This window comes from Vipera ursinii, assembly GCF_947247035.1.
Source record: "Vipera ursinii genome assembly, chromosome: 4".
NCBI classification, from domain to species: Eukaryota; Metazoa; Chordata; class Lepidosauria; order Squamata; family Viperidae; genus Vipera; species Vipera ursinii.
The window spans coordinates 55,755,206-55,781,524 of record NC_139514.1 but is presented as its reverse complement, the minus strand read 5'-3'; the positions used below and the strand labels follow the sequence as shown (position 1 = coordinate 55,781,524).

Genomic DNA, 26,319 nt, shown 5'->3' with positions numbered 1-26,319 from the left:
CAGCAGTTGTCACCTACAGCGATCATTCCACAAGAGGGCGCAATCTTACTTCTTTTAAGCTTTGCGGAAAGTCCAACTACATTTGGCCCCTCCTTCAGGTTTTCAATCCAGATGGACTGTATAATAAATATGACTTAACTTTCACAATTACGTACTGCCTGAATTTTCAGTTATTTGTTTTCTGCCCTAAGCTTTTGTCTATAAGACTGTATGCAGGGATTTTCTTGTTTTTAGTTATGGCATGTAAATTAAATTATTTTAGGTGTCATATGAATTCCTATCTCAGGAAATCTCCAACAAATATTATACTGATATGTCAGCTTACTTTTTATCAGCATAATGGATTTTAGAACAGCAAAACAGTAAACAATCCTTTTTGCTTCAATTGTACTGCAAATTACAGAACAATTCTGGCATCTTACAATTACTGAAATTATCTAGTGGAAACTAATGAGTAGCCAATTAAAAATAACATATGCATCATTCTTCGTTTGTTTTAAGTTAACTATACTTAAAAATTTAAATTTAAACTTCAAATATAGTTAAGAAGTACATTTTGCACTTGTCATGGAATTATTTAAAAAAGAAGAGGAAAAAACCCCTGTCAACATGGCTTACATGAAGTTCCAAACAAAAATCTTAGTTAGCCCTTTTCTTTCTATTAAAGCCAGCTCCCGAGTTCTGAACAGATTTGGCTGTTAGCCCAAGAAAAGAGACTGCAGTGCGGTCTTTTGGGCTATGAGACTGCAGATATAAATTAGATTATCGTTTAACTGTCCACAGTAATGTGTTTCCAGTCAAATGCAATATTGGCTCCATGAGTTAACATTTCCACTGGTGGATTAACCATCTGCCATCTTTTCTCCTCTTTCATCTCTCTGCAGAAACACATGGCTAGAGATGGTACCTAACAAAATGGAAAAATCATGAGGTTCATGAGAAGAAATACAATAATTTGGAGAGAAACAAAAAGATGTCCTATTTATGCCAACGTGATCATACACCAAGTAGTTTTCAGTATCTGTCTGAGTCTAGGACTAGTTACCTGAGACTTGTTAAGGATCCCTGAAGGGAAAAGACAAACTATAACCTTGTTTCCTGCCCAACAGGTAAAAAGATGAAGAACAAGACATTTTTGAGGTCTACAAAAGGATCATTAATGTGAAAAAGCAACATCTGGGTATCTTTGGGCCAGTCACTCTCTCTCAGCCCAGTTCACCTTACAGGGTTGTTGTTGTGGAGAAATAGGTGGAGGAGGAAGGAATATTAAGTATGTTTTCCACCTTGAGTTATTTATAAAAAAATAACAAAGAGAGGATGAAAACAAGCAAACAAGTGAATAAATCTGAAAAACAGATGATCTATGTCGTCAATATAAGGCAGTCTGACCTTATATACTGGTCTGCTTGGTTTGAACAGAACAGAACAGAACAGAACAGAACAGAATACAATAACAGAGTTGGAAGGGACCTTGGAGGTCATCTAGTCCAACCCCCTGCTCAGGCAGGAAACCCTATACCCTTTCAGACAAATGGTTGTCCAATCTCTTCTTAAAAACTTCCAGTGTTGGAGCATTTACAACTTCTGGAGGCAGGTTGTTCCACTCATTAATTGTTCTAACTGTCAGGAAATTTCTCCTTAGTTCTAAGTTGTTTGTCTCTTTGATTAGTTTCCTTGATTAGTTTCCATCCATTGCTTCTTGTCCTGCCTTTGTTTATTTTCATGTATTAAAGGAGCTACTAGCCAGTTTATTTTATTTCTATCATTTTAATAAATAACTTTGCTTTACTTCAAAAATTGCCAAGTGTGATGCCTGACATTTCCTAAAAGAAAACATGAGAAAAGTTCTACCTGAAATCCTTGAAATTTATTGCAGGTTAGGTAGGTACCTCAATTTAGTGCAAAGTAGCTGTTCATATTTTGAAAAATACATTGAAGTTTTCTTAGCCCTGATTAAGACAAGAGATCATGAATTCAAATTCTGCCTTAGCCATGAAAGCCAGCTGGCTGACCTTGGGCTAGTCATTCTCTCTCAGTCCAATCCACCTGACAGGTCTGTCGTGGTGGAAAAAATAGGAGAAGGACAGTGTGTTGGATATGTCCCCCACCTTGAGTTATTTGTAAAAATAATTTAGGGATAGAAATAAAATAAAAAAATAATATAATATAATAATATAATAATATAATATAATAATATAATATAATATAATATAATATAATATAATATAATATAATATAATATAATATAATATAATATAATATAATATAATATAATATAATATAATATAATATAATATAATATAATATAATATAATATTATAATATAATATAATATAATATAATATAATATAATATAATATAATATAATATAATATAATATAATATAATATAATATAATATAATAATACAATACAATACAATACAATACAATACAATACAATACAATAGTCTCTAGACTCCACAGGTATTAGACTAGGAATGATGCAAAGTGTAGTAGTTCAAAACTTCTGAAGGGTGCCTAGTTGGTAAATTCTGAATAATAGATATAAAAAGAATTCATTGACAATGTTAAATTCCTAAATTATAAAGAACCAGGAAAAGGCAAAACTAAATAAAATGGCAGTGTCTTACCCTTTGAACAAACTTAGCAAATTCACTGCTTTCTCTGGCAGGCAGACCCAGTAATGGCCGAATGATGGAATCCACAGATGAGCGATGACCAATGATCAGAAGGGTGCCTGTAGACAGAAATGGGATTTCTTGAAGTGTCATACTAAGGTACTGGATATGAATTTTTCTAGACCTGTTTCCCCCAATCTGTGGTGTAGAAGAATATTGGGAATATTTTCTAGGCCTGTTCCCCCTGTTTTTGAAGTCCTATTTTTAATACATTTTCAGCTTTTTGACAGCTGTGGGTCAAATTTATTTTTTCAAAGGCTGGGGGATTAAGTAGTGCAGTATCAGCCCCACTCAGCAGACCAGACTAGGGAATCAATTCCCCAAAGGCGCTTTTTTCAAGAGGCAACTGGACTTTCTTTGTTTTTCCTTGAAGTTGTTTTGCTTCAGAGCTGAAGAAGCTTCTTGGATGAGACGTGAAACAGGAAGGCTAAATTACTTTTATTCTTATACTCCAGTGAATCGGGTGATGTCTGCCTGAGCTACTTTTGAATGTTATCTTATTCTGGACTTTAAAAATGCTCCAGCCATCCTAACTGTCTCCAGGCAGTGGCTTAACGGGGCTTGTGAAAGGTTGGTGGATTTTTTTTAAAAAAAAACTTTGATTGTCAAAGTACAACATGTGTACATTCAGATTAGCTGAGCCTCCCCACCCCCGTGCTCCCTCCCCTGTGACAACAAACCCTCCATCCTACCACACCATGTGAACCAACTACACCACACACTGGCCTCCCAAGTCAATTCTGCATAAGTTCACAGAGATTATATCCCATTTAAAAGCCTAACAGCCCACGGATAAAAGCTATTTTTCAGCCTGTTGGTACGGCTGGCTATACTCCTATATCTCCTACCGGATGGTAGGAGAGTAAAGAGATACCGTCCAGGGTGTGAGTCATCCCTGAGAATCTTCCTCACTCTTCCAAGGCAACGAGCCCTGGCGATGTCATCCAGTGGTGTCAGGGGACAGCCCACAATGTCTTGTGCTGTGCTCACTACCCTCTGTAATACTTTCCTGTCCGCGGCTGTCAGGCCAGCATACCAAACCACGATACCATACGAGTATTTTAACTCCTTTCTTTCCTGTTTGTTTTCTTTCCTCATAGTCTTAGATACATTAAGCATATCATACCAGTATTGTTTTCATTTTCTTCTGTTTCCTGGCACAAACTAGAAGGAAAACACCCTGCTACCTTTGATTTGCCACTAAATTTCAGTGGTGCCCAAAACCGAGCCACATGCAGTCAGACAGGGGAATTTTCTACAGCAAAGTTTTGTTTGCATTTTCATCACTGACCAAAGGATGAAGGTTTACCTTCCGTTGCACAAGTATCAGTAATCTGTTTTACACTTGCAGAGCATCTGCTAATATAGTCTTCATAGCGTTCAGACGGCACCAAAGAAGAACAAGGGAAGTGGCATCTGTTAACAAAACAATCCACTTGGTTAAAATTTGACTTACAGCAGGAATGGATAATCGGAGTCCTTGGCCGCCAGTTCTTTTACAGCTGTTGATAGAGAGACTGTCTGATTGTGCTACTGAGATCCAATAGGATTCACTTCTGAAAACTAGCAAAATGTCTGCCATTTCAGTGTAGTACAGATGTTTGTCTCTTTACACACTCAGAACATTTTTTTTAATAAATTCTAATCTCTCTCTGAATCCTAGTGCTATTCTCTTATGCAATGTGGCTTTGAATATTTTTGAATACAGTAGTCACTCGCCTATTTTAGATTAAATCTCTGTAAAATAATGCATGTTTTTGCCTGTAGCAACTGTTACATTTGGATCATTTGAATACTGTTGCTGTTTCATTATTGAGCTCTCATTATGGCTTGTAAAACCATCCTAGATTAAGAGCCAGTGGCCAAACTTAACTTTTACCTTAGGACCTTGCTTCAGCCAGAAGAACAAAAAAATGTCAGGGGTCAGGAAAAAAAAATCTAGATTTGGTATAATTTATATCCTTTTCATTATGGTATAATAAAATGGCTAATTTGATGGCAAATTTGATGGCAAACTTCTAGAAGAACTCTGGTGCTATATCTGAATCTTTTAAGGGCAATATGTGACTGAGTCTGAGCTTCAGTTTTAGATTTTGTGTCCTTCTTGTTGTACATATGGAGATCTCGTATAAATGGGCTTCAGTGGAGGAAGCAGTACATACATTTCCATATGTCTGTAAATGAAGGATTCTCATTGATTGGATGATTGGACTGCTGCACTGCTATAAGCTGCAAAGGTTGAAATTGGATTGGCTCTCCTGAAATCTAAGTTGCATGGAAAATTATGATCCAATTTCTTTCTTTTTTTTGTAATATATTCAACTTTATAATGATGTCATCATTTCCTGCCCAAGTTCTCACTGCTATAACCTCTTCAAGTAGTTCTTCCCTGTTGGTTAATAGATCAGTGAGACCCATTACTCTTGACTCTCCTTTAGCCTTTTGGAAAATAAAGTAAGAAGAGCACTAAAGAATTGCTGGGATCTTGCAGGATTGGTCTGCCTGATTTTCTTGGAAATGCTTATGTAGTTGAAGCCTCTCATTATTACTGTTTTTTTTTCTTTCTTGAAAGCTCTATTATCTGGCATAGAAAGATATTCTCCAGGTCTCTGCCTGGTTTGGCAATGTATTGTTTATATTCCACAAAAATATATTTCTTCCTTCCTTATACAGTATTCTTGCTCAAATGCTCCAACTAGACCTTTGTAGAGGGACGCGGTGGCTCAGTGGGTTAGGATGCTGAGCTTGTTGATCAGAAGGTCAGCAGTTTGGCGGGTCGAATCCAGAGTGCCGCGTAGCAGAGTGAGCACGTTATTCATACCAGCTTCTGCCAACCTAGCAGTTAGAAAGCACGTAAAAATGCAAGTAGAAAAATAGGGACCACTACGGTGGGAAGGTAACAGCGTTACGTGCGCCTTTGGCGTCTAGTCTTGCTGGCCACATGACCACGGAGACATCCTCAGACAAGTGCTGGCTCTTCGGCTTTGAAACGGAGATGAGCACTGGCCCCTAGAGTTGGAAATGACTAGCACACATGTGTGGGGGAACCTTTACCTTTACCTATAGACCCTTGTGCTCATATCCCTGAATCTCAAAAAAGTGTACTTCCTTCAAATATAAGGCTACTCCTTCTCCTCTTTTCTCTGATTATTTCTTTTGATTAGTTACACACTCCATTCCTTACTTTTTATCCTTTAAAGATTTTAGCAATATCTACCAAATTTACCTTCCTGCATTAAGACTTCCAGTTATTCCTGATATAACATGACTTCTTCCTTATTATCCTATATACATTCTTATTATTGGGTGCCTCCACACTTTGCATATGCCTCCCAGTTCCATTACAAGTATTTGCTGTCACACTACTTTTAGAACTTTCTTCTCCCACCTCCAAGAATTAAGTTGAAAGTCCTCTGGATCACTTTGCAAAGCATCTTCCAAATACATTCTTCTTGTGAACTGTAATCCATCCCTTTTGTACCTCACCTCTTGCCAGTAACTACCATGTCAGAAATGTGTTCTAGGTCAAAGGATCTAAAACACTCTAATTGGTATCATTTGCCAATTCATTTGGTCAGTTCTAAACTAATAGACCAGAGAAATGCTGTGGATGTAGTATACTTAGACTTCAGTAAGGCATTTGATAAAGTAGACCACAACCTACTCCTTGGTAAGCTAGAAAAAAGTGGAATAGACAACATCACACCAGATGGATCTGTAGCTGGCTGACAAACTCTGTTCAATGAGTAGTCCTCAATGGCACTACATCCACATGGAGAGAAGTAAGCAGTGGGTACCACAAGGTTCTGTCTTAGGCCCAGTACTCTTCAATATCTTCATAAATGACTTAGATGAGGGAATTGAAGGGGAAGTCATCAGAATTGCAGATGACCCCAAACTGGCAGGAGTAGCCAACATCCTAGAAGACAAACTCAGGATCCAGAAAGATCTTGACAAACTTGAACAAAGGGCCCTATCCATCAAAATGAGTTTCAATGTGGAGAAAGTTTTACTGAGGAGAAAAGCAAAGTTTTACATTTAGGCAGGAAAAACCAAAGGTACAGGTACAGACTGGGCGAGACCTGGCTTAAAAACAGTAACTGTGAGAGGGACCTTGGAGTCTTAGTGGACGATCACTTAACCATGAGCTATAGGTGTGCAGCAGCAGCCAAAAAAGCTAATACAATCCTGGGTTGTATAAACAGAGGCATAGAAGCAAGATCATGCAAAGTATTAGTACTGCTTTATAAAACCCTAGTAAGACCACACTTGGAATACTGCAGCCAGTTTTGGTTACCATATCACAAAAAAGATCTTGAGAGTTTGGAAAAAATTCAGAGAAGAGCAACTAAAATGATCAAAGGCCTGGAGACTAAAACATACAAAGAACAACTGCAGGACTTGGGTTTGGCTAGTCTAAAGAAAAGAAGAAATATGGGAAACATGATAGCAGTATTCCAGTATTTGAAGGGCTGCCACAAAGATGAGGGGGTCATGTTATTCACCAAAGCACCAGAGGACAGGACAAGAAACAATGGTTGGAAACTGACCAAAGAGAGAAGCAACCTGGAATTAAAGGGAATCTTACTGACAGTGAGGACAATTGACCAGTGGAATAGCTTGCCCCCCAGAAATCATGGGTAGTTCATCACTGAAATTTTTTAAAAAGAGACTAGACAGTCACTTGTCTGAGATGGTATAGGTTCTCCTGCTTGAGGGGGTGGGGCTGGACTAGAAGACCTCAAGGTCCCTTCCAACTCTGATTCTATTCTATTCTATTCTATTCTATTCTATTCTATTCTATTCTATTCTATTCTATTCTATTCTATTCTATTCTATTCTATTCTATTCTATTCTATTCTATTCTATTCTATTCTATTCTCTGATGTTTTCTTTTCTGCTCGATCAGGAGTGAAAAAAGCAACTATATCTCCTGTCACTCTTTTGCCCAGAGCTTCACAGTTCCTTGCAATATCAAGGATATTGTTTTCTTTCCACATGGATCAGTAGAAAGGAATATTTGATGAGCTTTGGGAATCTTCTGGTACACTCCAAATATCTATTCCAGGAAGGCAGCAAGTTCCTTTTGATGGATTATCCAGCCAACAGATTATGACTTCAGTCCTTCTGAGTAGGGAGTCTCTGATTGTTACCATCCATTACTCCCTATTTCAGGTTGAGGGCAGAAATCCTTTCCTTTGCAAGCTTATATTTCTCAGTCCCTGAGTTTTATGGCAGCTGCTCTTCATCCATGCATCCACAAACTTCCTCAGCAGTGAAATCTTTAAAATTATTCTGAACCTCCAAAGTGTAAGAGCTCTTCCTGATAGCCGTGTCTCTTTCTGGCATATTCCTCCATTTCTCCATCCCCTCCACTTGACTTTCCTCTATCTTTCTGAATTGGTGTTGTTGTCTGTTATAGAACTGCTTCCTATCTAATCCAAAAATTCTCAGTCTTCCTTGATAAGCTAGAACAGGGGTGTCAAACTCAATTTCATTGAGGGCCACATCAGCATTGCGGATGCCCTCAAGGGGCCGGGTGGGTGTGGCCAGGGTGGGTGTGGCCTACTGGGTGGGTGTGGCTAGAGTGCGTATGGCCTACTGGGTGGGGGTGGCCAGCTCTACATTGTTCGCATCAAGGGTGCCTATGGGGGCCTGGGCAGGAGTGGGACAGATCTGAGGGTCTCTGGCAGAAGGAGGGTCTCTGGGCCAGGGCCAAGGCAGTGGGGGCCATTCCCTCACTGTTTCCAGGATGGCTTCGCGGGCCACATGAAACCACTTCGTGGGTCAGATGTGGCCCCCGGGCCTTGTGTTTGACATGTCTGAGCTAGAAGGTAAACACTGTTGCCTTTATCCTCTTCAACCTATTTCCCTTGCAACGATCAGGCAGCCCTTACAGCATGTATAGTTCTTGCCTTCAGGAAAGTTACAAAAGCATTTTCCTCTATCTCTATGTTCCTCTGACGAACAACAAGAAAACGTATTCCTTTTCCTTGATCTTCCTTGTCAAATAGCTATTGAGCAAAAGCACAATCAGCATGTGAACAACCAACATAAAGTTTCGCTCTACCAAACATTATTGTAATTCTTAAAAATTGTATATGCATGTTTACAGATATATATAGGGGTTGATTATGTGATTGTTATGTGATTTAATATGTAGATGTTTTAAAGAAATAATTGGTTGCAGTTGGTTGCAATCATGAGAAATATTTATTCACTAAAATCTGCAAATGCTTTGGAAATAAATATGCAATTGTCATTATAAATTTGGCACTGAATTTTCAATGCTAACAACAAATTTCAAGAGAACATAACAGCATTTTCAATTACATCCTGTTTTACACCCCTTATACTGTATAGTTTCAGAAGATAGAAAGATTATTGTAGAAAACATTTCGGGTAGTATCATTGTTTAAATAAGATTTTGGCCAAAATAAAAACAAAATGATGCTGCTAAAACCTAATTCATTGCAGAAGTTGTCTTTCCCTTTGCAGTACATGCTTAAACCAACAAAACCCCAAGCCACTTCTCTCACTTCTGTAAGCAATTTTCACAATTTCAACATCAATATAATAGATATTTCAAAATCTGAAATGTACTTTGCTGTAATAAGTCAACGGCTAACATTGCTTCCTGTTCTGTTTGTGGGTTTGCAAATGTTAAAAAATTGTACTAAACCACAGAACTAAGTTGCTGTGGAAAATAAAGAAACAGTACGATTAGTTGTAGAAAGCAAATAATTTCTAGCTGTGCTATGTCCATATCAACGTATACGACAATGAGTTATTAATTATCTAAAAGTGCTATAAAAATAGAATTTAGTTGTTTGGCTTTTAACTTAAAAAACCTTGTTGTATTGCTCAATGTGGTTCTTGGTTTTACTCCCAGAGTTGCTTCTTAATTGCTTCTTTTTAAAATTCTCAGAGACTACCTAAAATAGCGTAATAGCCTTGTATTCCCCTGTGAGAATTATTGGCACTTGCCACTTTCAAATTGAACTTCGATTTATGAATAACGGCATTCATTCCCTTGCACAAAGCAATTGCTTGCTTACACAAACTGTTGGCACTGCTGCTTCATGAGGAAGGCATGGCATTGGCTATTAGAATAGGAATGGTACACATAGGAGCACCATATATAAGCTTCAGAATCTACAATTTCAAGAGTTCAGATCAAATGTGTTTTTCTCATGGCACCTGTTTCTAGCTATAACCAGTGCAATGCTTTCAAGAAACTTAAAACCAAGATATAAGGCCAACTGTCTTCTTAACAGTTCACTCCTAATCCTCAGTTGCATAGAAACTAGGGATAATTCGGTCATCAGCTTCTGCACTTAAACACATAATCAGCAAAACTAGACTGCATTCAGCTTCTAATCAGTGTTGGAACTATGACTGGTCAGGGCAAAAATCCAGGAAAACCCATTAAGGCGTCTCCCAGTTACTGGCCATGAGTGTCAGCTGATCAGAGGTTTAGCAGGCCATCACAGTGCTCCGGAGATTGCATTTAAAGTTAAATGTAATATTTAGCTATTTGAATTGGGCAACGCACCACAAGTAAAGAGACCCCACCCTGATTAGTTTTATCTGACAAGACTTCCAGAACTTTGGGTGAGTAATTTCCCAATTTAATACTCCCCATTACATTGACACATAATCTGCATCTCCCACAGAGAGGGCCTCCTCAGGGTGCCGTCGGTCAGGGAATGCTGACTGGTGGCCCCCAGGGGGAGAGCATTCTCTGTGGGTGCTCCTGCCCTATGGAACCAACTCCCTGTTGAGCTCCGGATGGCTCCTGACCTTTGCTCCTTTCGCCGCAACCTGAAAACTTGGTTATTTGAGCTTGCCGGCCTGGACTGAGGGATTAGGATTTTAATTTTTTTTTTAATTTTTAAACTTTTAGAATGTGTTTTACTTATTAGGGCTAATTTAACTTAATTTATTTTAACTTTGTATAGTGTATATTGTATATTGTGTTTTAATTGCCCTGTACACCGCCCCGAATCCTTCGGGAGAAGGGCGGTATATAAATCCAATAAATAATAATAATAATTTAAGAAACATATTCTGAATGGGAGCACCTACTTGTATGTGGGATCTATGCTGTAGCCAAGCTCGCTCAGTTCTTTTTCTGTCATAAAAGAGGGAGCAGTTGTGCTTGTCTCCCACTCAGTCCATTCAAACAGTCCAGGTTCTATCCGAATTTTAGCTTTCTGTTCTATCCGGAGCCCTGTAATTGGAAAACATAAAAATAAAATAAAATAAAATGAAGACCTGTTGTGATTCAGGGTCAGCCTGTGGGTTCGGCAGTTGGGTCGGACGATTCAGAGGAGGAGGAGGGGGGTGTTGGAGAGCTTGCTGAGAATAATATTGAGGCTCCACAGAGCCCTCAGCCAGGCCCCTCCCCTCTGGTCACGACGCAGACCCAGCTGTGTGAGCCTGACAGCGTGGATGAAGATGACCCACAGCTGGCCCTGTTCAAGGACGCCCGACGCAGGAGGCAGTCAATCAGGAGTAAACAGAGGAAGGCAATGGGGCACCTCGGAAGGAGGCAGAGAGAAGCCACGCCCTGAACTGTTTAAAAGGGGAATGTGTGGGAGGGCTGGTTTGCTGAAGGCAACCGTCTGAATAGCTCCTGTTTCATGGTTCGTGTTTGCTCTCTTTGCTCTGTTTGCTGTTTTATGTTAATAAATTTGGCAGGCTTAGTTCCAGCCTCTTGCCTTTTTGTAAAAGGGGTTGTCCCTGCCTTTTAATAATAATAATAGTAATAATGATAACTTTATTGTCACTTTGAATGTACACCAATCGGCATACATCAAAATGAAATTTCGTTGCATACAGCTCTCAAAGGGTCACCACCTCTGATATATACTCCTTGTTCATGGCCCGCTCAAATTTCACATTGTCCATTTTAGTCTCTAGGGAGTGAACGATGGCAAACAGGACAGATGGAAATGGGGCTTCATGTGGATTAGCCCTCTGCAGGGCCGGTAGCAGGCTGGTACAGAACAAGACCGATCTTCAGATCTCATTCCTTCATTCAATAAATATCCAGTTTATTTAGCTTATAAATTCAAATTAAAAAACACACAAAGTAAACAGATAAAATCTAAGGAGGAAAGAAAATCATGGATGAATATGACTACTTAAAAGGTGTAGACTTGATCCAAAACAGATTTTCTCCGAAGCAACTGAAGATAAAGCAAGATGGTTTTGAAAATTCTCATTTATTCGGAAGGGCAAAGAAAATTAGAAATGACTAGTTTAAAAAAGGTTATACTTCTACCCCCAGGAAAATGGGGAAAGGGTAAGGAGAAGGCTTAGTTTAAAGGCAGAGCTTCAGTTACAATGATTAAGAAAAGGAATGTCTAAGTAAAGGATCAACAATGCTCTTTTATAAGCTGCTTTTATTAGCAGCCATATTACTGAAAGAGTAATGTCAATTTCTTGTCCAAAGCAGGGGAATAATTTCCTTGAATTCCAATCTTTTTGAATCCCAACATTAATGTACCTTTGGAGATGGCTGGGATGGTGGTACTTAAATTTTGCTAGGTAGGAGAAAAGGAAGTTATCTTGTAGTATAACAGGAACAGAACATTGGTAGAGCAGCAAACCTGGGCTACTCAATACAACAACTGCTTGTATTGGAAAGCCTTACCTTCTAATATATGATGAGCAGTTTGAATACAGTGTAATGCTGGAGAAGAGTATACACAGCCAACAATGACTTCTTTTTCTAGCAAGGCTTCTCCTATTAGTAGGAGAGAGAAAATATTAATTTTCTCCACACAAAAAAGGGGCGGGTGCAAATTAATACATTTTCAGGCATGTCAGTTAAAATTGTTTCAAACAACCAAACTGGGAACATTTAATTGAGTTCTGTACAGTTTTAATGTGGTCTCTTGGTGGATTCTATCCCTATATATAAACACTCCCCTCCCACAACCCCTTTCAAAATCAAAAGAAGCTATTAGAATCTTCATTGGTTTTAATAAGTAGTTCATTAAAAATGTTGTAAAATGTAAAAGATGAGCATTAATTCATACTTATATCTATGCAATATGAATATGATATAAAATCATCATTCCTTTCCATTGTTTCTAAGGACGCTCCGAAGGCTGTTCAGGCATTACTCTTCCACAGCTAGCTAAATATAGAATTAAAATATGTTTTCCCCAAAATATACTGACTTTTATGACCAAGACTTTTCTCTAACATTTAATTTCAGGTGCATCCAGTTTAAAGAGGCTTACAATTATGATGTATGTGTTTAAAAAATAAATGTGTAAGCAAATGTGTATGGGTGTTATATCAAGAAAAGTCAAATAATAATTTTTGAGATTTTTGAAACTCCTCATTTCTTTTCCTCAGCTGCTGATTAATATACTAAAAAGCTTACCAGTCAGTCTAGATTGAAATGTGCCACAGCATGATAAAGGAGGATCATATTTATAACATTTAATATAATCAGGTTGATTTGGTAAACTGGAGGGGAAATTGAGGTCTCGTCGATAATATTTTCCTGAAACAAGATGACATTAACCTTATTTAATTTAATTTTGTTAATTAGCCAGTTGATTTTAATATGCTACTCTGGCATGTAAGACAACTGATTAGTTTTTCTTCAGAATTATAATCCCAATCCTTTCTCCAAACATAAACTATGATGAGAACCTCCTGTTGAGTGGATGTTTTGTTAATTTACATGTAAATGATTTTAAACCCCCAGGAAATTTGGGAGCTGATGGGAAGTTCATGTATCTTCTTTCAATATAATACAAAATAGATGAGTCATTGTTCTGTTGTTCATTTCTGTTAATGTAATCCACAGCTTTAGACCACACCTGCCTTATCAGATCTCTAAACATTTACTTACCATCTGGTCCAAAACACTGTTGTACCCAAGATTTCCCAAACACCTGATCTACTCTTTCTCCATGGCAAATCACCAATAGCTCTCTCTGGGTTGTGGTTTGTGGTGACAACTGAAAGAAATTATGTTACAATTCTGCTTATTGAAACTATTGAAAGATCAGTTCGTTCAGATGAACAAAAGCGAATTCATGTAGCAACTAGATTGATGAAATTTGATCAGCCTTTTTCAACCTTTGCAACTTTGCTGGTTGGGGAATTTGTGGAGTTGAAATTCACACAACTTAAAGTTACCAAGTTTGAAGAATACTGCATTCAATTGTACTATCAGTTTTATATTTATTGTACCATCAGTTTTATATTTATAACTTGTGACACTCAGAACATTGTGATAATGTAGCATGTTTCATGAAACAAAAACATTTACTTGAGTAAAGTCTATCAATAATAGCTTTCTCTCTCAAGAAAAAATGTTGGATCTGAGAAGCTTATAAGTAGCCTCTGCACAGGGGTATCTACAGCAGGCTACAAAGGAGAGCAAGTGATGAAGTAAGCCTCATGGCATTGCAACATTTGTTGGTCATTCTGACAAAATTATCATTTGCTGCAGATCTTCTGTGGATACATTGAAGATTTATTTGTTATGTTACATTGTTATCGAATATTTAAATATTTGTCCACTGTAATTAAACTGTTAAATAGTAGATCTAGATTATCTTTTCTAAAATGCTGTCCCCCAAATATATTAGATTACGCTTTCATCATTTTCAAACAACATGCTACGCTATGTGGAAATGATGAGAAAGCACCAGGTTGGAAAAGATTAAACTTAGTCAATTAAGATACTTTCTCAAAAAAAAATGCAGGAAGAATTTACTTATGTACATGCTATAGATTTATTTACATGAAATGAAATCTTTTCATAAAGTTGATTGACTTCAGAAAATAGAAGTCCTTGTCCTTTGGCAATTTTGATAATGTTGCTCTTTCATCTAGAAATCCTGAACCAAGATTTGAAAACTGGATAAACGTTTCCTGTATCTAAATGTTTTGTACCTAAACTTGTCTTCCTCTTCATTCTCACACATATTCCACAGATCAAGATCTCTGAATTCCAGTTACCTGATGAGCAAGCATTTTGGCTACATTCCTTGGCACTGGACTTGGAATCTTTGTTTTAAAGCAAGTTTTGCTTTGGTTCTTAGGAAGTTGGCCTGCATCTGCAGAGAAAATATATTCTCTGAAACATAAATAGCAAAGAACAAAACAGAAAACAATGAGAAAATTTGAAATGACACATATCTTTGGACCGAAGGTAACACAACACATCTCAGAAGAGTAATTTCCCTCATAAATGGAACACAGCATTCTTATCAAGACATCTGAGCCTATACAGACATCAAGACTCTCTCCTGTGATTAAAGTGGGAAGTAGGAAATCTAAGACTCTCCAGATAGTTACAATTTTCATAAACTCACCCAATTTAGTCAATGGTCTGTGACAATGGCAATTGTATCTCAACATATCTTGGTGTTGGCAATAGGGGATAAGAAGGAGGAGAATTATGGGCTCAATCTGTTAATGACAGTGAAACTGAACTGTTTAGTGACAAATGACAGAAAGTTCAAAGGCAGAACTCCATTTCTTTAGTATTATTTTTTATATAATTAAATCTGCATTTTATGCAGAATAAATGGTATATTTCCCCTTCAGAGCATGTCTATAAAATTTTTGATGCTTTCTAGCATCTACAACCAAAAATGCTCCCAAGTTATTTTAAGCAAAAACTATTAAAGGAACATCCTTAACTGTCAAAGACACAGAAACAGTTGTAAGATTGTCCCTCAATTTAATGGCCATGACAATATGTTTACTTTCATTTTGACTTCATGAGTCTGCAATGCTAAAATAACAGATACAATGTTGAGACCCAATTCGGTTCATTGGCCTGGTTATTCATATTTCTTGAAGCGGGATGAGGTATATCTTTTGGCTGTTACATATTTTTCTGCTGATCTGCATTTAGGAATGGATAGCACTGGTAAAGGTCTCTCTCTCTCTCTCTCTCTCTCTCACACACACACACACACACACACACACACACAGCTCTTAAATCAGAATGATGAAGTTTTCAGCCTGTGAGCTAATCACCAGGTTGACCTATCTGTCTTGTGGTGCTGCAAGTGAGGTTCTGTCTCTAAAAGATGAATTAATAAATTTTCGACCAACTAATACTAACCTGTGTTTGACCCAGGTATCTGACTCATTGGCTTTTTCTGTATAATTTTCAGGAAAAAATCCCCGACATCCAGTTCGGTGAGATATACCAATTGTCCAGCCCTCACATGCTTCATGTTGCTGTGACCGATCAACATACATAAGATCCCCTGAATTCAGCATCAATTCATCAATATTTTGAGGCTTATACTGGAATAAGGCCCTCAAAACCTTAATAGAAGCCAGTAAAAATATTTTGTCAAATCCAAGAAAAGTTACATTTGCATATATTTTATTTGCTCCATTCATTCGTGCTGTTGACATACAACTGTAACCATACTCCTACATCACTAAGCAAGTCCATCGCTTGATTAAAAATATTTCCAAAATTCTAAGCACATTGATTTGTGCCTTAGATTGTAAGCCGCCCTGAGTCTTCGGAGAAGGGCGGGATATAAATGGGATTAAAAAAAAACACAAAAAAACTTCAGAACTCAGTACCACTGATTTCAATAGAATTTATTTAACAAGAAGGAGGTGGGATTTGATTGCTGGAAAATCAGCTACATTATAGCAGTAGTAGGAGAAAACATAGAGTGGATAAAGTGTTGCTCTTGGACTTTGATGTAATACCTTGCTAAGAAAGTGATGGTCTAATTGTGTGACTTGTTATCGTGGAACACAATTATCATCAATGACAGCCAAAAGAGTTTCTCAGTAATGCATAGTTATTATTGTTATATCAAAGCCTTTTCAGATCTCTATGCATTTGCATCATATTTATTTTTATGTATAAGATTCAAATTTTAATTCAGAAAGGAATTCCTCAAAAAATAAATTAACGTATATATTTTTTGACTTTATTTAATGGATTGTTTTTATCTGTTTTTCAAACGTGTGGAGAACAGATTGTGTTTTAGTTCATATTTATGCAGAAATATTGAAAATTTGAAAGGTTTTACAAACTTTTAAGCACTGCTCAAGCATCCACAGACAGATTTTAATTTTAAGAGAATTAACAAACAGGGCATGTGAATGCGATGGAAAAATTACTTTGGTTTACATTTTAGTGAAAACTTACCAAGTTTGCATTTCCCGAACTAAAACTCAGTTCTAGTGTAAGTTCAAAATTTTCAAAATTGTACTGTATGATGCAGTATTTTCATCAAAACTATGCATGAATTATATTGATTTGGGGGAAAAAGTGTACAAGATCACTATATTACTGAAAAATAGAAAATGGCGTTCAAGCAAATTGCTCTGAATGGTTTTATAACAGGTTCAGAGCAGATATTCACACATATATGAGTATACTGTACAGTATGTATGAAAATTCATATATATTTTTGAGTGCCATTCTAAAAATCTACAAAAATCTACAAAAATGGGTGAACTTAGAAACAGAGCAAGCCTGAAGTGGATGGATTCCAGGTAATACACCTACCTGATAATGGACAAAGCGCATATCTCTAGAATAGAGAGCTGCCACCCATTGGCAACTTTGCTTAGGGTTGATTGACTTGGCCAGTTGTTCCAATGTCTTTTGATGGTGAGGATAAAATTTGTGGGCTAAAGTGAGGTGGAGTTGCTTTTTGGAAGGCTTCACACAACAATCTATGACTTCCGGTGGCTCCGCGGCGACGGAGACAGCCCTCCCGGGCTGCCCGCGGCTCAGCTGTTGTTCTTTCGCCCGAAACAGCGCCGATCAGCTGTTCGGGCGAAATTGAAGCCCCCTCCTCGGGAGAAGAGGAGGGGGTGAGCCCCCAGGTAGGGGTAGAGTTCCCCGGGGCCGCCTGAGCTTGGAGCTTGGGCGGCTGAAGGTTTGAACTCCCCCGTAGCCTGGGCTGCTCCCAGCTGACCAGCGTCTCTGCTCCGGATTTCATGGAGCAGAGCCAGGCGTCTGCGACCATCCCTGCTTGAAGGAGAGACTATGAAAGGAAAAAAGCAGGCAGAGCAGTGCAAGAAGGAAAGATAAAGAGATGAAGAGGATTATTTTGTTTTACTCTCAAGCTTGATGGACTTTGCTTAAAACTTAAAGTGAAAGTGCGTCACAATTGTAAGTAAAAGATGGCGGCTAAACCTCCCCCTAGAGCTTTTCGGAGTGCTGGAAATTCTCCGGTGCAACAACAATCATTACTGCAGGCGTTGCATTCTCCTGATGTACTGACATCGAAGGATTTGGAAAAACATACCCAGTTAATTTTGGAGTCAATAGGTGTTAAATTTCTACAGATGGAGGAGAAATTGGAGAAATTGGAGCAGAGAATGGAAGAAAGGATGGAGCAGAAACTTAGAGAGATGAAGGTAGACATTTTGTCCTCTGTGCAAAAAGTTGCTAAATGTGTGGAGATGCTGGATGATCAAGTGCAAGACTTAATTCAAAAGAATGTTTTATTAGAAGCAAAAGTATTGGAATTGGAAGATTTAAAAGACAAAATGGACAGTGAACAGAGTTTGGCCCAATTTTACCAGATGCAGTTTGCTGTGAGAATTAGAGGCCTAAAAGAGAATATTAAGGAAGATTTAAAGCAGTTGGTTTCTGAGGCTTTTGAGGGGGTATTGAACCATCCAGCATCTGAATTAAAACAAGGTATGGACAAAGTGTTTCGTGTGAATTCGTGGATTGCTAAACAGAGAAAGTTGCCTAGAGATGTGGTGGTTTATTTTGTAAAAAGGGAAATTAGAGATGAAGTTATATAAGCTGCCTATGATACCAAAGTTATGATTGCTGGCCAACAAGTTTTGGTTCTAAAAGAAATTCCTCCAAAGATTTTAAAGAGAAGGAAGGATTTTATATTCCTGGTGCAAGAGCTTAAGCAAAGAGATATAAGGTTCAGATGGGAGATTCCAGATGGGTTGAGCTTCATGTATGATGGCAAAAGGTACTGTTTGAGTAATGTGAAGCAAGCGCACGATTTTTACAACAATGTTTTGAAACTAACCCCATCAACACTTTTGGAAGCTGCAGAGGGATCTGGAGAAGGAGAATGTCAAGAGGATGAAGATGGACAGATGGACGAGAAGGGTGCAGGAGGAGATCAAGCTGCAACTCTTTTGGATGATCTTAGAGAACAGAGGGTGACGCGTGCTGCCTTAAAACGTTCAAAAAAGACTAAAAAATAAGACCAGTAGAAATCTATGGAACTTCCACAATACATTTATAGTTAAGTGGTAGTTGTGTTTTTAAAGGTTTTGGGATACTATGTGTGGTAACAGATTTTTTTTCTAATTTGGAATTAATGGATAACTTACTATAGAGGAAGAGGAAGAAAGTTTTTTGGCTTAATGTGGGTTAATTTGGGTAAGAGCTATCTATTATAGCCTATTTTGGTTAGAGAGGTTAACAGGGATAGGTGTTTGTGATGTGTAAATGAGAGTATGTCTAGGTAATAGTGAATTGTGGAAGAACATAGATGGGAATAATGTTAGTTTTCTTTTATTTTAGTTTTTTATATATATTTAGTATTATTAAGGATTGGTTTACCTTATATAAGCTAGAGAGTGATGGATTTTAGAGTTTATAATTGTTAGTATATGATTGTTTATGATTGCCTTTTAGATATATACCTTGTATTTTGCTCTGGGAAGTCGGGGGGGGGGGAGGGGGGAGGAGGGGAATTAGAGGGGGGGAGGTAGGGGAGGGAGGAGGGAGAGGGGGAGGGGGGGAGGTAGGGGGGAGGTAGGGAGGGGAGGAGGGAGGGGGAAGGGGGGTTGTTAAGGGAAAATTGTATTTTATAAAACTTTTCAATAAAAAAAAAAAAAAAAAAAAAAAAACAATCTATAAAGAAAACATAACAATATATATCTACAAGGCTATATCAGGTATTACTGTATTATTCCTAGACTTGTATTCCACCAAGTGTTGCAGCATTGAACTGATGCACAGGGAAATCATATGACCAGCCCCTGAGAAAAAAAGCTCCCTTGGTTTGTATTCCTAGAAGCTGAATACATACAGGCAAGCATTAGACCATGTTCCAATACTCACAAAGCTACACAGAGGGTCTTTTCGTGTAGAATGGAAATGTAAAGGTTTGTGATAGGAGAGGCTGCTTGTGATTTCTGGCTTGTGGTTACCTGCTAAGACTGTAGCCTCTGCAGCAAAAGCAGCAGCAAATGACTTGATGACATTTGCAGGGCCATCATTAAGAAAGAAGCCAATGTAGGTGCTGGAGGAATGTAGTGATAGGGAAATCATCACAGGAAAACTGCTGGAAAATTGGCTACCGGCTTTTTCTAGAGCTTCATATAAGCCATCAACTTTTTGGTCTTCACACTGGGAGAAGAAAAAAACACTCTTGCATTACAGTTACAGACTAAAGAGCTCTCTTAACCCTTGAATGTAGTACAATGTAGAAAACTAAAACCTTTAAAATAAAGATGACAAGGATATGATCAATAACAATTGAAATAAGTATCGGTCATTTCCATCCAGCCACTGGCTTTTCTTCTGAAATCCAAGAAACTTTTCATGTTGCCCACAAGTCTCCTGACCATTTTCTTGCTGGCAATATTTGCTTCTTCTCATGAACAAATCGGACACCAAGGCTGTACAAAAACCAGTTTCCAGTCAGCAGTCCACTCCAATCTATTCCATCCCACTATTCTCTGTTTGTCTTGCAGCCTTTCTTCTTCACTCAGGTGAAAAAGCACAGGGAAATAATGGCAATGGTGCTTAGTCTCACAGGGACTGGGGGAAGTCACTCAGCAGAAAATGTTAAGAAGGCAAAAATGCTTGCCTATTAAATCACCTGCCCAACATCTCCAGGGCTAACACTGCAAAATAAACTTCACAGTATTTTGTCCTGTACCACAAATGAGAATGAAGTTAAGGAGCTCAGTTATGGAAAAGCGTCATTGGTGTAAGAATAGTAAGTGTGACACAAATCCCCAATTAGCATAGATGCAGAGTGAAATTACCTCTGAGCTTAATCTTTAGCTGGCTCAGTGGGTTAGGACGCTGAGCTTGTCGATCAGAAGGTCGGCAGTTTGGCGGGTCGAATCCTGAGTGCCGCGTAACAGAGTGAGCGCCTGTTACTCGTCCCAGCTTCTGCCAACTTAGCAGTTCGAAAGCACGTAAAAATGCAAGTAGAAAAATAGGAACCACTATGGTGGGAAGGTAACAGCGTTCTGTGTGCCTTTGGCGTCTAGTCATGCTGGCCAAATGACCACGGAGACGTCCTCGGACAAGTGCTGGCTCTTCAGCTTTGAAACAGAGATGAGCACTGGCCCCTAGAGTTGGAAACAACTAGCATGCATGTGCAGGGGAACCTTTACCTTTTTACAGCAAGGGAGTTCACAACAATTAAGAGACACCAGAATGTTATTTAAGCCATTGTTCACCTCACACACAAAAATAACTTACAGTGAAGAAGTCAGAAAGTGTAATGTGTGGGAAATTTTCATGGGCTTTGTTTTTTCCACATTGGCATCTGCTTTCTCTCCAAAACTCCATCAGAATGTCATTCAAGGGGCCTGCTGGACACAAATAGAGAGCATATTCCTGAGGGATGGGATCTTCTAACGAAGGATCATTGCAATGTGAATGCAACCTACAATTAAAAAGGAGAATGGATCAGTTGTTTGAGCATTTTTCAGCTAAGCCACCATATGAACATAAAGAATGGAAAGAAGAATGATCTAGGACTGGATAAGATCTACTGACTTCCCTTCTGAGATCTTCAGAGCTCTCCAGAATGGATAAGGCCAAAAATTAGGCAACTCTCTCTTGCATTTTAGAATACTTTAAAGCTGTTTTAAGCCTTGTAGAATTTTAAAGCACCCAGTCCCATCCTTAAAAACTGGCTAATTCTTTCAGAATACAAGTTGGTCCCACCTATTTAAAGTATGGCTCTTGACATGTTGCATAAAGCCTAGTTAATCTCTCAGTTTGTCAGAAATTGCCCATAGAAATGTAGAGCGGGAAAAGTACTGATCTAATACTATTTTTTATTCAGGGAAAGTTGTGCTAAAGCTTTTCAGACAGATGATTATCTGATAATCTCCACTGAAACCACTTACAAACCACTTTGTAAGACATTTTCACTAGTAGATAATTTATTATCATATTTATGGAGATTCTTAATTACCTGGGTCATGGCGTCCCAAAGGTATTTTTTCAAAGGTGTTTTTTATTGTAATGAAAATCCTACTAGTACCTGATTTAAATATGTCATTGGTTCTGTTCATGCCTTATGGAGCAATAGACAAAAGCCAACTCTCTCCTGTATGGCAACCATTTAGATATTTGCTGTCACATCTTAGTCTTCTCCTCATAAAGCAGACATGCCCATCTCCTTCATTTTCCTCATAGGACTTGGTTCCCAGGTCTCTTACCGAGTAAGAATTAGTAAGAGTTGTCTTTACTTGTGCCAATTGGTCAATGTTCCTTCAAACTATGATACCAAAACTAAATACATCTCCAGAATAGAGATGTTAAAGGTACAATTCTTGTTACAAAAAATCCACTGAAATTATTCTAGTTTAAAACCACACTAGGTTCATCCTTCTTAAGATTAAATATCTTTCTTTGAAACTGTGAAGAATGTTTTCTGAATGAGAGGAATGAACAGGGACCAATAGCCTATTTCATGCACTCAAAAAAATGAAATATGGTGGAGAGAAAGACCCATCAGCACTCCTCCTCTCTCTTCACTTAAAAAAAAGGTTCAGAAACAGAAGATTCCTATTAACCCAGGGGTGTTAAACTCAATTTCATTGAGGGCCGCATCAGTATTGCGGTTGCCCTCAGGGGGCCGGGTGGGTGTGGCCAGGGTGGGCGTGGCCTACTGGGTGGGAGTGGCTAGAGTGCATATGGCCTACTGGATGGGCGTGGCCAGCTCTACATCGTTCACATCAAGGGTGCCTATGGGGGCCTGGGGAGGAGTGGGACAGATCTGAGGGTCTCTGGCAGAAGGAGGGTCTCTGGGCCAGGGCCAAGGCAGTGGGGGCCGTTCCCTCACTGTTTCCAGGATGGCTTCGCGGGCTGCATGAAACCACTTCGCGGGCCGGATCCGGCCCCCGGGCCTTGTGTTTGACATGTCTGTATTAACCGAATGCAGTTACAATCTGCACCCCTGTTTGAAACCGCATTCAGTTGAATATCGTTATACAATAATTTTAGAATGTTTACCATAAGGAGAGATCAGAAAGGTTTATATGCATCTCCATTATTCTTCAAGTATTTTAATGCATGTGACATTAATAATAACTTTGAAATAATAAAAAAAGAAAAATATTGTTAATTAGCTCCTTTAAGTACTACCTAAATTAAATACTTATGTTTAATTTTAGCTTTAGCAGTCCAAAGCACCTTAAGGTTTATACTGAAGGTTCTCAGTCAGGAGTAGACAATCTGTTACTCCTGAGGTGCACCACCCAGTATCTCTAGAAGCCTTGCCCGAAACATAAGAAATGCTGAGTTGTGGTTTAGCAACAGCTAAGCCTGCAATGAAATCTTTGGGATAAATTTTCTTAAGTAAGCATATTTTGGTTGTATGCTACCTAGAGTCATTTGTCTGCTAGTTGAGCAGCCATATAAATATTATGAAATAAATAATAAATAAATATTTGTTCCCAGAACTGTAAATGTTACAACTTTTACACATTTAATAATCACATTTTTAAAGACTCTGATCATGTCAGTTTCTGGTAGTTTTGATGACAAAGCAATCTTTCCCCACTGCCAAGTTAAATTGTTGTCCACCCATCCATGAGTCACTAGAAAATAGTGCTAGCATAATGTTTGCTTTTTCCTTTGCAGATTCCTATCCCATTTCTTTTGTGTCTGTTCTGAATGGCCGCGTCCTGATTTTGGGTGTGTGCTGCCTTTTGTTTAACATTCTGGTGGGGCTGCTCTCCATTATTTTTGAGAGACTCCAAGCTAATGGGACACAGTCACCAATCCCAATGATAATGCAGGAGTGGGACAGGAGAAGATTTGGGGAGATGATGAATTTAGACAGGTGGCACGATCCTTCTTTCCTGCTTTATCCTGCAGAGCAAAGCTGGGGGAGATGAAATTACATCTTAATTTAGGAAGCCCACCAAACAGCTACTGGAAGGATTGCCAAAATGCCAGATTTTGAAAGAACATCCATTCAAAACCATAGAAAGTGACTTGCAAAAAACTGCAGTTTTGAAATATCATATTAGATATGTCAGGTTGGCTTCTTTTGAAAGGGTTACACTTTTTCTATTTTCAAGTAAGTACTGTTCTTTAAAATCCATGTACTTCCCCACCTTTTTTTAATGGGGAGAAGAAAAATGACAGCAGAGAAGATTGCCAAGGAAGTGGAAAGAAAAATTATGTCCACACCACCTTGAAGTGGCCAATAGAGACTGAGTCAATCCACCCCTTTTGGATCGCTCAACTGAGCCATCCCAACAGCATGGGCAGTGAAACATGTCATTATGAAATTGTTAGTGGTTGCTGTCAGTTTTGGAGAGGAAACAATATAGGAACAACTAAGAATGACTGAAGACTGCCTCAAGCTTGGGCCAAGGATCAGAAGACAACTCTCAAGGACCAACAGAGTAAAGAGATTGTTAGGGGATTTCACACCTTGATTAGATAGGCTTCAAGATAGGTAGGCCTGGTGTTGAGAAAATACTGTATCTCTTGCATATAATCATGACACTAACACACACTGATAACCTCTATTAGCTTTATTTCTCTGAGGCAACTTTAATAAATATCCATATCCAAAGCACTTCTTCCAAATCATTTTTGAAGTGTGTGCAGCTCTATTCCCTAGATCAGTGTTTCTCAACCTTGATCACTTAAGACTTGTAGACTTCAAGTCCCAGAATTCCCTAGCCAGCTATGTAATACTGGCTATGGAATTCTGGGAGTTGAAGTCCACAGATCTAAGTGACCAAAATTGAGAAACACTGATCTAGATAACATAAATGAAAATCAGGGTTCTTCACAGTAGAGTTATTGAATAAGAGAAAAAAACATTTAACATTAATTTCTGAGCAGCAACATGCCATACTACTTTATTTAAAACATTTAAATACTTATCCATTTTATATCAAATTCTGGACAATTCCCATTCAGTAATTAAAACCACATCAAAACTTACCATTGCATTGCTGCTTCTGCTGTCTTTTGTCCAGTAGCTGCCAATGCCTTTAATCTAAGGAAAGAACAATATATTCATTTTGAGCAAAGTAAGTGATAGATGATGTTTAAACAGTTTGGCTAAGGTTTTGGCTTTGCCATATGTATAGCTATTGGTCCAGTTAGTAGTTAAGGCACCAGGCTAGAAATCAGGAGATCAAGGGTTCTAATCCCTTCCTAGTTAGGCATAAAAGTTGACTTGGGGACCTTGGGCCAATCCCATACTCTCAGCCCAACTCATAGGGTTATTGTTGTAGGGAAAATAGAAGGAGGAAGATTAGGAAGATTGCTTACTGCTTGGATTATTTATAAAAATAAGGAAGGCAGTATAAAAATATTTTAAAAATCACTAAGTTCAAGCCCTAGTGCTAAAAATATTCTTGTACTTGCAAGCGTTTCAGTAAGCCATTAGCTTTTTCTGGTTTTCAGCTGAAATGGTATAAGGATGAAAACTGTCTTGTTAGCTATAACAAAATTAATGTGCAGACAATTATCTATGAATCAGCAGTAATTCTCCAGTTCAGGTCCTCTAGGTTTAAAGATGTTTTTTTTACATATGATAGTACCCACCATCTGAATGTTTCTTCTTGTAATTACAGAGAAGCAAGAATTACAAAATACTTCGATTTTAGAAACCTATGCCCTGTTAATTGGAGAATTAGATTACCTCTTATTAAGAAATAAAGCCATCCTACCTTTGGTTTTACAAAAGTCTGACATTTAGCCTTAGATAAAACTTAATACAGGTAGTCGTTGACTTATTCATTTAGTGACCCTTCAAAGTTGCAACAGCACTGAAAAAACAAACAACTGTTGCAGCATCTCCATGGTCACATGATCAGAATTCAGATGCTTGACCAGTGCTTTTTTTGTAAAAGAAAAAGGTGCCGGAACTCACACAAGTCATACAATCCGCCTTGCCTACCCTACAAGGTTCCATCCAAAAAAGGTGCCGGAACTCCATTCTGAGCGTTCTATGAGAAAAAAAGCCCTGCTTATGACAGTTGCAGAGCCCTGGGGTCACATGATCACCTTTTGCAACCTTCTGACAAGCAAAGTCAATGCGTAAGAAACAGTCTTAATCACTTTTAAGATTCACTTAACAGTGGTGTTACTAACTTAATAAGTGTAGTGATTCACTTAACAACTGTGGTAAGAAAGGTTGTAAAATGGGGCATAATTCACTTAACATCTGTCTCAGTAACAGAAATTTTGAACTCAGTTTTGGTTGTAAATCAAGGGTTTACCTGTACCTGCCAAAATTCTGCAGTAGCATGAAATTAGGCATTTTTCTTTAAAAAAAGATTGATTTTCTCCTTCCTGGCAAGTTTTTTTTAAAATAAATAAATAAATAGATTAATTAATTAATTAATTAAAAGCTCTAGCCTTTATGATAAATAGGGCGGCGTGGTGGCTCACTGGTT

At 38.2% G+C, this 26,319-nt stretch overlaps 1 protein-coding gene across 1 annotated transcript in view; it reads right to left on the bottom strand.

The window, feature by feature from the left end:
- Positions 1-416: 416 nt before the first annotated feature.
- Positions 417-26,319, bottom strand: part of UBASH3A (ubiquitin associated and SH3 domain containing A) — a gene marked incomplete at its 5' end in the record, with an annotated part of 32,267 nt that continues 6,364 nt past the window's right edge. Inside the window, 13 exons of the mRNA XM_083361584.1 lie at positions 417-907; positions 2,632-2,738; positions 3,989-4,095; positions 10,768-10,912; positions 12,341-12,433; positions 13,082-13,204; positions 13,559-13,667; positions 14,677-14,794; positions 15,794-16,002; positions 17,216-17,385; positions 19,849-20,047; positions 21,137-21,323; positions 24,858-24,911. Of these exons, the coding sequence (XP_083217710.1) occupies positions 770-907; positions 2,632-2,738; positions 3,989-4,095; positions 10,768-10,912; positions 12,341-12,433; positions 13,082-13,204; positions 13,559-13,667; positions 14,677-14,794; positions 15,794-16,002; positions 17,216-17,385; positions 19,849-20,047; positions 21,137-21,323; positions 24,858-24,911 (1,759 nt within the window). The 3' untranslated portion in view covers positions 417-769. The remainder of the gene's footprint in view (positions 908-2,631; positions 2,739-3,988; positions 4,096-10,767; positions 10,913-12,340; positions 12,434-13,081; positions 13,205-13,558; positions 13,668-14,676; positions 14,795-15,793; positions 16,003-17,215; positions 17,386-19,848; positions 20,048-21,136; positions 21,324-24,857; positions 24,912-26,319) is intronic.